This window comes from Podarcis filfolensis (genome assembly GCF_964270895.1).
Source record: "Podarcis filfolensis genome assembly, chromosome: 7".
Lineage (NCBI taxonomy): Eukaryota > Metazoa > Chordata > Lepidosauria > Squamata > Lacertidae > Podarcis > Podarcis filfolensis.
This window is the reverse complement of record NC_139603.1, coordinates 52,555,157-52,569,546: the sequence shown is the minus strand read 5'-3', so window position 1 is coordinate 52,569,546 and position 14,390 is coordinate 52,555,157. Positions and strand designations below refer to the sequence as shown.

The 14,390-nt window shown below is 38.8% G+C and overlaps 1 protein-coding gene across 11 annotated transcripts in view; it reads left to right on the top strand.

Annotated features, from left to right (window-relative positions):
* The window catches only part of ST18 (ST18 C2H2C-type zinc finger transcription factor), a 185,926-nt gene that overhangs the window by 90,896 nt on the left and 80,640 nt on the right, over window positions 1-14,390 (top strand). For 6 of the 11 annotated variants that reach the window (XR_014550253.1, XM_083622877.1, XM_083622870.1 and 3 more), the window contains one exon: window positions 6,924-7,030. The exons of the other annotated variants lie outside the window; for them this stretch is intronic. Coding sequence is in view for 2 of the 6 variants with exons in the window: in XM_083622870.1 (XP_083478996.1) it covers window positions 6,924-7,030 (107 nt within the window). In the remaining 4 variants the exon portion in view is untranslated. The remainder of the gene's footprint in view (window positions 1-6,923; window positions 7,031-14,390) is intronic. 11 annotated transcript variants of the gene reach the window in all.

Sequence of the window (14,390 nt, the reverse complement as noted above, 5' to 3'; positions counted from 1 at the left end):
TTGTGGGAATAAGCTCATATAACTCAAAAAATGGTTCAGTGTTGGTTAATGGTTTCACATTATACACGGGTGTTCCAGAAAGCGGAAGAGAAATACCACATATAAAATGGTTTTATTTTCCCCAAACAGAATTATTCCTTTATTTGCTCTTCATCCTAAGGCCACAGGGCAGGTTACAATACTAAAGTGTATTAAATTTTTGCATTGCTAAGATCCACAACACCCTCCTAATGAATGGCTTCTTTGATGGGCGCATAGAGAACTTTCAGAGTTGCACTGCTCCCCTATCTCACACCTTTATTTAGATCATTGCTGAACCCATAATGAAATGTGCCGCTTTTTATTTTCTTTTAAGGACTTTTATAGATATGTACGCAACCCCTCCCCCCAAAAAAACCCCAACAAAATGCAGAATTTAGAGCATACATGCCATATGCCATGCCCCACCCCATAACATGTAAGTGGTAAAGGTTAACTAATATTAACATCTTTCAACTTCCCTCAACAGTATTGCCATCTAAACACCTGAATGTGTGGACTTTTTGAATGCAACTTTCTGTGCATTTGGTTAACATGTAGTCATAGGGCAAATCATGCTGGCAGCTATGTTGACACACACTGAAAATTTGCAGTACACATTGGCCCCATGGACTTTATTAGCACAATATTGGAAAGAAGAAGGTGTCCCGTCTAAAGATTGGCAAGTAAACTAATGGAATACGCTGAAATGGCAAAATTGATGGTGAAATTAAGAGGAAGAGATGATAATGAATTTAAGGAAGAATGGAAGATGTTTATTGCATATATACAAAAGCAATGTACACAGGTTAATACTTTAGCAGGGTTTTAAGATTACTTGTAATTTTATTATGAATGGATAGATGATTTAAATACATGCAGTATCTTGATAAAGAACCAATGAAGGGATTAGAAGGAAGTCAATTTGTGTTGTTGTTTTTTTGCATTGTTGTTTTTTATTTTTTTTATTTTTTGAAAAATCAATAAAGTGTTTTTTTAAAAGGAAAAAAAATGCAGTACACACTAGCAGAGCCCAGTTCTGGATTCTGCTAGTTTGCATCTTCAACTCATATGGGGGGATCATGTGAATTGGCCCTATTCTGTGAACCACCCTGAGACCTCTGGGTATAGGGCAGTATATGAATTAAATAAATAATAATGATGTGTCTTCTGATGGTGTTGAGGATAGGGAAAGGATTGAATTGTGAAGGATCTTTGGTATTATTTCAGACAGGGACCCTTCCCTTGTTATGTTTGAAAGCAATCAGCACACTCATGGCACTTGCTCACATTCCCAAACTGAAAGCTGAATTTATGATAGACACAAAACTTTTGGAGAGGTGATGTGCATAGGGCCAGCTTCTCAAGTATCACACCTCCCCCCCCCTGCCCTTAAGATAGATGTGTTCACTGCAATCCTGGCTTTACATAAGGGTGTAAGGATGAAGGATGAATTCCTTTCCTTCTGCACAACCTCCTACAATGGTCCAGAAGCAAAAGTAGACAGAGAAACAAATGTTAGTGCTACCTTCGCACAATAGGCTTGATTGTGGACATCATCAAATATCCTGTGTATCAAGGCAAGCAAGAATGATCAGACACATTTTAACCTGGCAAATACACTTGAGGAGGGTGCAAAGTAGGCCTGGTGGGTTTGAGCAGCTTAAAGTAGAGACTTGCAACAAGGTAGCAGGACAGGGAAAAATATAATGCAAAAGTGTAGTCAGTTGCCACAGCTCTCTGGAATATATTATCCAAATGGGAAGCTATGGTCGCTGAAAAAGAGTTTGGCTTGGCATACCTCTCCCATACCTATTTATTCACTTGCGATAAGGCAAATTTAAGCTGGTTGGCTTGGGAGTAGGTACCTGATTTCAGAGCAGTTAAAGGAGTGAGCCCTCTCAGCATGCCAAACAATCTAACTGCCACAGGCATTTGTCTCATAGAAACTTTGGACTCTGAGGCCTACACTAGGTGTGAAGAGCCTTTTGTCTTTTGAGGACCACCTTCCCTCCAGGATAATGCACCCTGGCTGTGGGTACGGTTGAAGCCAGTAGAGGATAAAAGTGTGGGGGTTACCCACTTTTCTCTCTTTTTTGTGAACCTCTTTTGTCTCTCCACACCTTCCTTTACACACAGCAGGCAGCAGGAGGTGGGACAGATGTATATCCCCCCCCCCCAGGTTTAAAGTGATAGCTTTTGGGCCAATGTTCATGGGTTGCCATGAACCTATATTCTCAGGCCTAACAGGTCCATAGGCCTAATCCCCTAACCTAAGGATGAAAGTGGATGGGGAAGAAACACTGTTCTCCTTGCAAGAGACTATTTTGCTGTGGCGCTCCTGCTGCCACCAGTGCTTCCCTCCCTTTTTGTGGTCACCACAAAATTTTTACAGTAAGTGTCACGCTTTACCCCAGAAAAAAGCACTGCATATGTTCATTAGAACATGTCATGGTGAGAGCCTCAAGCGTGCAACTGTATCAAACAGTACAGCAATATTTGTAAAATAATCTTCACAATCATGAAATATGGAAAGGGAGCATCCAAAAACATATTCATTTATTCCAGCTCAGATGTTCACATGCTCAATAAGTGACTGGCCAGTTTGCTTGTTTCACTGTACCATAAGCATGACCATGCATAAGCTGCAAGATGGGTGGGACGGATCTGCTGTGCTAGCTTCCTGGTAGGTGGGTCACTGTTGCTTACTGGGAAGGAAGGAGTGATGTGGTGCAATCACACCAGCAGGAGTGCTGGCTTGTCTCCATCTGCTGCTTCTGTGACCATGAATATAAAACTCACAATAATCTTCCTAGATCTATTTAATGATGAAAAGAGTGGAGGGCCAATCTGTCTGAAGGCTGATTGAAGGTGCTGTGACATTGACTCATTGGTTAATGGAGAAAAGCCCAGTGCTGTATGAAGGCCTTAATGTGTTTGGGGGGAAGGTCCACAGTGCAATAGCAGAGCGCCCTGTTAGTGCCTGGAAACTTCAGGGAGGGCTGGGTAAAACATCTGTCTGTGATCCCAGAGAACCACTGCTTGACATTATTCAGACAATATTAAACTAAGGTGGACAAGGTATCTGACTTGGTACAACATGCCTTCCTACATTTCAAAACAATTGTCATCTTTTGAGGCTCACACACGCATAGCCTAAGTATGTGAAGGATGTGAAAATAGCTAACAAATACATCGGATATCATTTCAAAAGCTAATCTTCCATTCAAAGAGGTGGTTTTTCTTTTATCCGTAAGACTTGCGGGCTGCACTGGTCCATCATCAAGAGCAAAATACTGGAGTCTCTTTGAAATGACTGAGGCCTTCAATCAAGATGAAACCCAGCTCATCATGTTGTCTAATGTCAAGGGGTTAGGAAATCCCTACAGCTTCGTGATACTTTCCAGAGCCGTTTTTGCAGCATCGCTGCCTCAGTCAGAAATCTATTGCACTTTGTAGTCAGTCTGCAAAGTTCCACCCGCCCCTGCCCTCTGTGCACTTTCCTAAGTGGATCTCAGCTGTGCTGTCTTAACTCTCGGTCCCTTAGGAAGCAAGAGACAGCAGATGGGGTTAGGGCAGAGGACTGACGCTTCTGACAGTAAACGGCCCGGTTGTTGAGCTGAAGCTGTGAGCGTCAGGAAGCGCCTTGCCCCCTGAGAGCCAACCACTGAAGAAAGTTGAAAATGAGCCTTTTGAGAAATGCTATTTAAAAGTAGTAAAATTTACAATTGTGCAGATGATGTGCTGCTGTGTGGTTATTCGGATGCTAATGAGTTTGACATTGGGGAACTCCAAGGGTTTACAGCTACTCCCTTATGTGATTTAGTGCTTTATTGGCAATCTTTGAGAAAATAAGTGGAAAATGTATTGCTAATAAATATATAACCTGATGGAGCATTAGAGAGGGAGAAAAGGCTGCTAAATTTAAAGATAAAGAAAGGGCTTCATTCAGGGATCCTTTGTTTTAGGATAATGTGTTGCAAACAAAAGGACAGAGGCAGGTGCAAAGTGGCTCTTGTACAGAACAAGATTAGTAAATTAAAATCTTATCAGGGCACACAACCTATTTTTTTGAGTAGCATGTCTATTATAAGATTAACATCCTTTTAGTTAGTTGGATCATTTCCCTCCTCTTAGCTGTAATGTTCACTCAGTGCTGTGTGTACTTGCTAAACTTTTCTTTGTTTGACATGTTAGAAATTAGAAGCCTAGGAGCAGTGAGAACCATGCCAAAATTGTGTGTGTGTGTGTGTGTGTGTGTGTGTGTCTATGTGTAATATCTCAGAAAAAGTAGAATTTTTTATTTCAGTGGCTGAAATATAATTTATAAATATGACTGTATCACACTTGTCAAACTACAAAAAAAGTAAACTCATACCATGATAAATTTGTGCATAAATGTTAAAGTGCAGATCTTTACTGTGAACTGCACTGGCTGCAATGGACTTACCCAAGTCCACTGATTTCAGTAGGTGTACACTGAGTACAATTTGTTGGAAACCACCCTAATTGTTAAGTTCTAGAGTATTATTTCCAGAACACTTCTGAAAATGTTCTAAGCTACCATGTCAAAGGGACAGATAATAGACTATATTCAATCTAGGAAATTGAAAAGAGGTGTTATTGTATTCTGTGGGGGACAGGGCAGAATTGATCTGAAGCAGCCAGGACACAGGCATTTCCATTTCTGAAAACAAGACAAATTGGTCACAGTCCATCAAGAACTTTTCTTGCACAGTTGAAATGGTCCTATCATGTCCAGTTGAGCTAATAATAATAATAGTAGTAGTATTTCCAGGACAAGGGAGTGTACCCAAAGTTTAGCATTACCAAATAACATTTTTTCAGCTTTCAATATTAAAAGAACAAATTGACACTAATGTAAACTTTCTCAAAGAACTAGATTCAGAGTAATTTCTGAGCACTCATCTTCTGCTGCTGTCTTCTTATTTAGAGAACAGTAAGCAAACTATTCAATATCAAAAACTCTCAGGTTAGCATTGGTGCTGCAGGTAGATACGCAAATGCAAGTTATTCAATTTGATTCCTTAAGTGTTAATGTAGCTTGTATATCTTGAGGGATTAACATTAACACTTCTGGCTTCTTTAATTTACGTGTCAACTTTAATGTACCAAGTGAGCTTCACTTTATCTGGTGTACTGCATTGATAAGAACATAAGACAAGCCCTGCTGCATCATACTCAAAATCTACACAGTCCAGCATTCTGTTCTCACAGTGGACAGCCAGGTGCCTAAGGGAAGCCCACAAGGAGGACATGAGCACAAGAGCACTTGTGAATCCCAGCATCTGGTACTCAGAGGCATATTACCCATGATTCTGGAGAGAACCATGACTAATAGTCATTGATAACCTTATCCACCATTAATTTATCTAACCCCCTTTTAAAGCCATCTAGCTGGCGGTCTTCCAGTAATGAATCATTATATAAAACCTATGTAAAAGATGGGGGACTGAATGTTGCAAATAGTTAAGCCAGACATTGATTTAATATGATAACCAAAACAATCCCATGAATCAACTTAAAATGTAGTGACATAAATAGTGACTTATGCTAACTTGACTAAAACCTGACCTCATTCCTTGAGGTGAGGCATACTTGCTGGTCCTAGATCTCTAACCAAGAAATCCTTATTTCGCCCCTTAGATGTGCTCCTTCAGCATATTATTCTCTTTTTTAGCATAAGCATCATCTTCCTTCCTTTCCTCTATAGCTGACTTTGTGTGGAATTTTAGACTGTTAACTCCTTGTGTTTGCCTAACACCATGTTGCTACTCTGTAAAATGCTGCATATATTGATGGTGGTACATTTAATCATCATCATTATATCAGTGTGCCCTTTGTAGCATGAGCATTTAATTTCTAGAAAAAGTCACGTTGGGTCTCAAGTCTACATTGACCTATGATTTGGACATTCTTACCTATTAGTTCTGATATGTGCAGACTCCTTGTCATTAATTCAGTGATGAAGGAAATGCACTCTGCTCCTGCTCAGGATATTTCTATTTATTCCTACATCATGCACTTCCTCCTTGTTTAAGCTCTAACACTGAGCCATTGCACAAATTATTAAGCCCTGCTTTGCAGCTGTCGTTGCCTATAAAGACTCACTAGTGCCCCCTTCCTTTCTCAAACAGGTTCTACTCTGCACAGCAATAGAACTGCTAAAGAACTGTTTAAGTTTTAATTTATGGAGATGGAGCACTGGACAGTAACTTTGGGCTACTTTATAAGTATCCCTTATCCAAGGTTGCTTCATCCAACCATTGCAATATACTGCAAAAAGAAAGAAAGACCAGTATTTATTAAATGAGTCATCACAGAATGTCTTTCAAGTCTAACCCTCTAGCACAGGAGTGGACAACCCATTGCCCTCCAGACGTTGCTTTGCTACAGCTCCCATCATCCTTGGTCCCGGTAGCTAGGACTGATGGGAGTTGAGTCCAGCAGCAGCTGTTCCTCTTCTAGCCTCTCCTATCCTCTGGCTCTCTTATGCAAAATTAAGTACTCTTTTGTAAAATATATGCATCTTATTTCCAAATATATAATGTAGGTGTCAGTTAAGTAGCAAGTTTCCTTCTTAGTTTTAAACAGAACAATTTAATTCTCCATAACTTAAATTTATAATGCTCACATTTACCATGTGTGCTCAAATGTTAGCATCAGACCCTCAAAATATAAAACTATTTTAAGAGCAGGATTGAATTTTGTATAGGTGCACTTACAATTCTTTTCAAAGTAATGGAAGTTTACCCACTGAAAAGCACAGGGCAGACTCTTCACATGTACGCTGATAACAGGACAGGAGGGGAGTAGAAATTTAGCACACGTTCCTCCTCCTTGGTCTGTGATTTTGCTCATTCATTTTGCATTCTTTCTTACAGAGAATGAATTTTTGGATTATCTGTTAAGTCAAACAAGACATTTTGGTCCGAGAGACGGATTTGGTCATTTGGAATTTGCACATAATTTTGCTCCGGAGCAAGCAAAGGTGGGAGAATGCATTTAGTGTTTAGTTTTGAGTGGAAAGTATGTGATTTCATTTATTGAGCTGCTGTTCCATTTGGAAATCTCATTATGACTTCCAAACTTTGGCTTCATTTAAACTCTTAACAAAATTTGATAGGTCCATGTAGCATCTTCTCAATACAACAGGCCGACGCTTCTGATGCTGTCTCATTCTCAAATGAGCAAGCAGCAACAATATTTTCAGAGCCGCATGTACTCATCAGAATTGAAAATATATTTTAATATGTACCATTTTCATTATAAGAATTTAAAAATAATAATACAGCACAAAACATGCACCAAATGTTGCATGTTTGCAATGTCACACATGTTTTGCATGTGTTTAACATGTTTAATGTTTGCAGTGCACATCATGTGCTTGACTGCACATAAACATAGTTTGTTATTTATATTTTAAATGGTTTTCTGTCATAGGCTATTCATAAACACATTTCATTGTAAAAGGAATCCTACAGATATTTATTTATTTATTTTTTAAAAATTAAGATTCTGTTTCGGCTTGTGCTGTCCAATCTTTTATGTGGTATAATTTTTTTTTACATATTTGTTCTGAAAATATAAAGCTGGCACCTGCCCCCTCATTTCATAAAGCTGCGACTTTACCCTCTGATGCCTTGGTAAAGCAGACTAATAGAAATCCTTGGCACACATTAGTTACCTAAGGGAATAATAGAACTATTTGCTGTAATCGTTTGGCAAAAGGACATAAACATATGGCTTTGGTTTATATTCAGCAGTGCCAGTTGTGCAAAGTTGCATGGATGAGGAACACAACAGCAGTGACAACTCTGAAATCAGAAGTGAGAATCAAAATAAATCATCCTCATTACAGAACCATCCAAGCTTGTCTCTGGTCTAACATTTATTCTGCCGTTATGCATTTTCAAATATTAGACCCCCTTTGAAAAATACTCCTTCAAAAATATACATAGCATTTGGCCATCAGTAATCATGGTGTCCTAGAATGGATTACACGGTATGTAGTCTCAAATTGAATCTGTTTTCAGATTTAGATTTAGTGTTTGGACTTATTTATTTTAGTTTGGGAGGATAGTAACACAGCTGAAGCAGTCAAATTTGCACCATTCATTTTTCGTTTTGGGGAAGCACCAGCAATAATGTTGAAATGGAAAATACTGTGTTTGAAAAAGAAGTTATCAAAATCCAAGAAGCTACACATCACTGAAAAGATCCTTCAATCCAATCTTTACATTTTATACCTGCTGAAGGAGGGGGGGGGGAATGAAACATGACTAAAGAATTCATGACGGAGGGGCGGGGAGAGAAGAATACTTAAGATTGTTTCTTGGCAAGTGCTAAAAAATATGTCATGGACCTTTTTTGAAGCAATAGTCTGCATTGTTCAACAACTTCCTTTGCATTGTAGATAACAATGTATGATTTCTACTAAGAGAGTGGGGTGTGTGTTTGAAGTATAATATTTCTCCTACTTTAAATGGATTAAAAGCATTCATATACACTTTTGTTGATTTGGCTTTAGTCTCCTATCCAAACAGTAATATTCATCCTATTTTAAATAGATTTAAAGATTCCATATGCAATTTTGTTGATTTGGCTTCAGTCTTTCCTCTAGGCAACAATTTCCTTTTGATCTACATTGTATAAATTGCAAGTGAACTGACATCTTGTTTGTAACCAAGACATACATATACAAGTGACCATTGTTATTCATAATAACCCAGTAAATTTTATGCCGATTTACAACCTGATCCCTGGCAGCAGAACTTTTCTCCATTTCCAGCACCACATGATCTTGCCCTGGACACATAATAAACATTTAGGACTTAGCTTTTGGACTACCCTCTTTTCAATCTAACGAGTTGTGCTTGGTAGCTACAACCCAGCTCTACGACTTTCTTTCAAAGTCCAAAAAGGTATTGATCACTCACAGGCTGTAGTATCAAGTGGCGACTTGCAAGCATGGGGTCATTTATTGATTTGCTTCAGCATTTTGAATTCATTGTAATGTTTATATTTCACATATTAGTGATTTGCAGTGCTCCTGAACAGTTTTTATCTGAATGCCCCAATCATTTTACAAATACTAATAAATTATCCTTTCAGCGGTACCAGTTTGAGACTTAGTCTCTTCTTTTTAATTTTTTCTCCTCATCTCTTTTTTGCTGAGGTGAATGAGCCATCACACTAACCACCACAGATAAAATGTTTGCGTCACCATATGTTAGCTCAAACCCAAACCTTTTCAGTGGGGACATTGGACTGATGGCCAAACTAGATGACACACTAAATATGTAATCATACTTGAATATCATTTTTAATATCTATAAAAAGTGATGGCTCCAGTCCAGATCATGGTCATGGTACAACATAAGAACCAACTTTTTCTCCCATGGCATTTCTCCCTTCAGCTGCTATTTGCCAAGGAAGGGGAAATGATATGAATACCAATGGTGCTTCAACTGAGCTGATTTTCAGTGCGAAATAGTATGGGAAAGGGTTAATCATCCTGATCTGGATCCTGAACTGGATTAACACATTCCCTTGATATTTTTTGTGATTTTTTTTTTTTAAAGGGAGTAAGGTGCACAAATACAGTCACACATTTAAATTGCAATATTATAAACACACACATTTATCCGATACTAAGCTCCAATGACATGAATGAAATTTACTTCTGTGTAAGACATTATTAGGATTGCCTTTTAATATTTTATGTAGTTGGCCTTTAAGTTATTGAGTGTTGGCTCATACATCTAGCATCTTCTGGGTGATGGTTTCTGAGGCTGCAATTGGGTACCTGTAGACTCAGGAGTGGGCTGGGATGACATAAGGAACTGAAGACATGAACTATTATCTCCATGTATCTGGCTCCAACACCTTGTGAGGCAGTAGCAACTCTTTTCTTAAGACTGCCATGATCATATAAAACATGGGAGCTGCTCCCAGAGGCATTATGTGAGAAGCACATGCTGAAGGAACTTTGTCCCAAGTGTTGAGTAATCTAGAAGTAAGGCATCAATAGATCTTCATATGTATGCAGATCATTTCTGGATATATTTTGAAAGTGATAGAAGGCCACTTTACTCAGGAAAGCACTTCACTGCTGAGGAAAAGCAGAGGATTTTTTAGTAGCTAGCTTTATACATATAAAATAACCTAACATGTAGTGTGGAGGCTCTTAGTTATACAAGGGCCATACTGCATGTTAAGTAGGAGTTGTGCATTTGGAACTTCTGATGAAAGTTTAGCTTGCAAGTTTCCCCTTCCGTAGCTGCAAGAAAAATCTAGACTGGTGTTGTGGTTTTGGCAAAGGGTTGGATTCCTATGCCTATGTTATGACCTTCAATCCAAACTAGGTCAGATGACGGCTGTCTTCATTTTATTTTTAAAATTACACTGGGATCACCCACCAAGAGCTCCAGCACAGCACATACCTTTGTGTTTTGCAATGCAATTGTTTACATGTCTACTCAGAAGTTCCATTGACTTCAGTTGGAAATACTACAGAACTGCAGCCTTCATTATGTAGGCTAAAATTAAGACAAGCAGATAGGTCATATTAGGTTCAAGCTGTTAGAACTACTGTAGAAAGTTCAGTGGTACCAAAATTGTGCCTATCCAGTGATATTGGCTTAAACTGCTGTCAGCAAGGCAGATCCATTTGTATTTCTCTCTCTCTCTCTCTCTGTCTGATACTGTCCATTAAGAAAAGATGAACATTTTTAAATAGATTTTTATGGGAGAGCCACAATGCACACTTTTTTTGCGGGGGGGGGGGGACCTTAACTGTACATAATCTTTTTGCATTTCACTCCAAAATGATATGAAGGCTCTTCCCAGAAACTCAGGGCAAAGCATAATATTTTTTATTTTAAGATGTCATAAAACACTACCTGTCATCAGTGAATATAAAAGCTCTTTGAAGGCCTTATTAAAATGAAAATCATTAGTGTCAAATGAACTCTAATGCTCCATTGTGTGAACACATACTTAAAGGAAGTCTTGATTAAATCATAATATATATTTTATGTCTGTTTGCAAAATACGCATTCCAGTAAGTATTCTTAATATGGCAGCCTTTACTTAGAAATTGGGAATAATGTTGTAAACTCTACATAAAAATAATTAACATTCATATTAATATATAAACTCTAGTGCTGTTATATCTCTTAAACCTGAACAATAAAATAAAACAATTTTCCCTGCAGTGGTATTCATCAAATTTTAGGTTTGTTTTTCTGATGAACAGAAAAGCTTCTTGTAATAGGTGGAGACTGTACTGTAAAAGTAAAAATAACATGTATCTGATGAAGTAGCTCTTCTGCAGAAAACAATGCGACAATAAATCTGACTCCTTGTTTTTGATGCAACATACTAACTTGGCTACTCCTCCAGGAGTAGTGGGGTCTTTAGTATATGCGCTGTTGAAGTGCAAAGATCTGCCCAGCGCCCCATTGTGAATGACAAGCGCTGCCGCTGGCACGCGTGTCTTTGGTAAATGAGCGCACAAAGTCAAAAGTCCTTTAGTGAAACAGTAGGTATACATTTTGGTAGTACCTAGGTACAGTGGTACCTCGGGTTACAGACGTTTCAGCTTACAGATGCTTCAGGTTACAGACTCCTGTAACCCAGAAATATTACCTCGGGTTAAGAACTTTGCTTCAGGATGAGAACAAAAACCGTTCCAGCGGCGCAGCAGCAGCAGGAAGCCCCATTAGCTAAAGTGGTATCTCATGTTAAGAACAGTTTCAGGTTAAGAACGGACCTCCAGAATGAATTAAGTTCTTAACCTGAGGTACCACTGTATATATGTATTTTATTTTTCTAGCTTGATCAAAATTATTTATTATTTCATAACAGGTAGATAGTTAAGAGCTTAGGCAGCTTCAGCAGTGGGCGCCTGGCGCCTCCAGAATTCGGTGCCCGAGTGCCCTGCACCCCTTGCACCTCCAGGTAAAGACGGCCCTGTCCAGGAGCCATGTAAGCTTGGATTTTTGTCTTCTTTTTTCTGCACAATGTTAGTGAAATATATTACTTTCTTCTATTTCTTCTAATTCTTCTATTTCTACTGGAGAGAGTTGTTTTTCCTATTCAGAATTTAGCACAGAACACTTTAAACTTGTGGTGCGTATGACATGACATATCTTACTGAACTTATTTCACCTCCACCACACTTTTCTCTTATGCATAACTTCCCAGAATAGAAGTTTTCAACCTGCTTTGTGAGCCCAGACACAGTGAGCCAGGGACTATTGGGGGGAGCAGCAAGAATCTTTCTTACCTTTGATGAGCATATCGGGCATGGAAGTTGGTGATGTGGGGCTTGGCAATTGGGGATGATCCCACTTTCTCCTCCACACTTGAAGGGTATTCATCTGGTCACTTTTGTGGTGCCATGCACCACTCCAGGGAGCAATGGAAGAAATAGTAGATGGGATTCTGGACAACTTATCAGTGTGGCATTTTGACCATTATGGAGACAGCTGCATCACTGCAGCATTTTCTTGAAGTTTTGCTAAGCTGGTAAACCAGCTTGGACTCTACCACTTCAAACTGGAGATAGAGCTCACCTCACTGCCTCCATACAATACATACAAACATGCATGAAGAAACTCATACCTGCATCTAGAAAAGTACATTTGAGGAGATGACTAGGCTAGAAAACTATGCCTAAATCTGTTCCTTGATGCAGTAAGCAAAGAAACAGTGCCTGGTTTAAACTGGAATAATAAAGGAGGTCTGCAAAGAGGAGATGGTTGTCTCATTGACCCTCCCATGTGTTGACTGAACACATGCATGATTGTCTTCTCCTGTCCATGCTATTTAAGGGATGCCCACCTCAGTGAAGTTCCATAGTAGTCCCACTGAGGCCACAACAAACGGCCCAGGCACTGCAGCATAAATTAGGTACAAATAATGAAACTTCTTATTAAACATGGGCCTTATTTGGGAAAATATCCTGTAGCGACATAAGCATATTGTGAGAGGCTGACTACTCTTTATTTCCAGTAATTTCAGTACTACATAAAGTTCACCCAAAGAGTCATGGTAAGTTGATTCTTTTCTATGTACTAGTAGTACATGTTCTGCAAATATGTAGAATTAAGAATTAAAGCGATGGGACGAAATAGTCATCTATTAATTGTCATGGATTGCGAGAGGATGCTGGTTATAGCAGAGCATTGGGCTGTTGGGTCATGATGACATCTAGCTATGCCATATTTATTGCTACTGATGTAAACCAGTCTCCCTTGAATTAAACACAAAATGATATATCCTTTGAACATAAAAATAAAAGATTCTTCCCAGAGTTGATGATGAAAAGTTGTTGTGCCACCCACATTCTAACCGCCCTACCTGGAAGTATGGCTTATTTCACAACAACTTCCTTTTTAGGAAGGTGTATGGTAATGTAAGGTAACTGAAGTTAAGTCATATGAAGGAAATTTAGGCTTCAGAACTGTAGACATTTCCCTGGAAGTAAGTCCCATTGAACTCCAGGGGACTAATTTCTGAGGAGACCAAGTATAAGATTGCACCAGTCTCTATCAAAGGCAGTAGGAATAATCCCTCAAGTTCATTTGACAGCCCTGCAAAAGACCCACTTAAATGAATGAAAACTGCACAGTTGTTGTACTATGTGGATTACACCCAGTTTCCTGAGAAATAAAGCTCCCCCCCTCTTTTTTTTAGTTGTGTGTGAGTGGACTGTTTTATATGCAACAGACGCCCTCAGCCCATGATGATGGGTTTACAGTGCTATGCTCATCATACTAAACAGGCCTTAGCCAGTTTAATCTTAATCTGTTTAAACATCTGTCATAAATTCAAATGATTTTCCTAAAGAAAGAAAATCAATAGAAAGAATCACCTATATTGATTTGGCTGCTGGTTTTCATCCATTGTGTGGTTTTTAAATATTCATGACAAAATAAAACCCCAAGTAACTGCTGCTTAAAAAGAGGCAGCCCCCCTTTTTTTGTTACACAGTTAAAAGAGAAATGTAGTGATTGGTGCGGTATTTATTATGAAATGATGACAAAGGAGTACCAGTGGTTTTAAACAGTTTTAGCTTACAGGAGCGGCTGTTAATTTTGTCAGCAGAGTTGCAGGTGAAATAATGCACATTGGATAAATAGTCTGTATTGGTTTAACTGAACATAATATATAGTGTGTTCTGGAGTTGTTTGTCTCAATAGACTATAGTAATCAAAAGTAATGAACCTATTATGTGCAGGACCTTGGAGAGCATAGAATGGCAGTAAAAGTGTGGCACATAAAAGGTTTATTAAAGGAAATTAAAGTCCATCATTGCCACACCTGCTCCCCTATTATAAGTC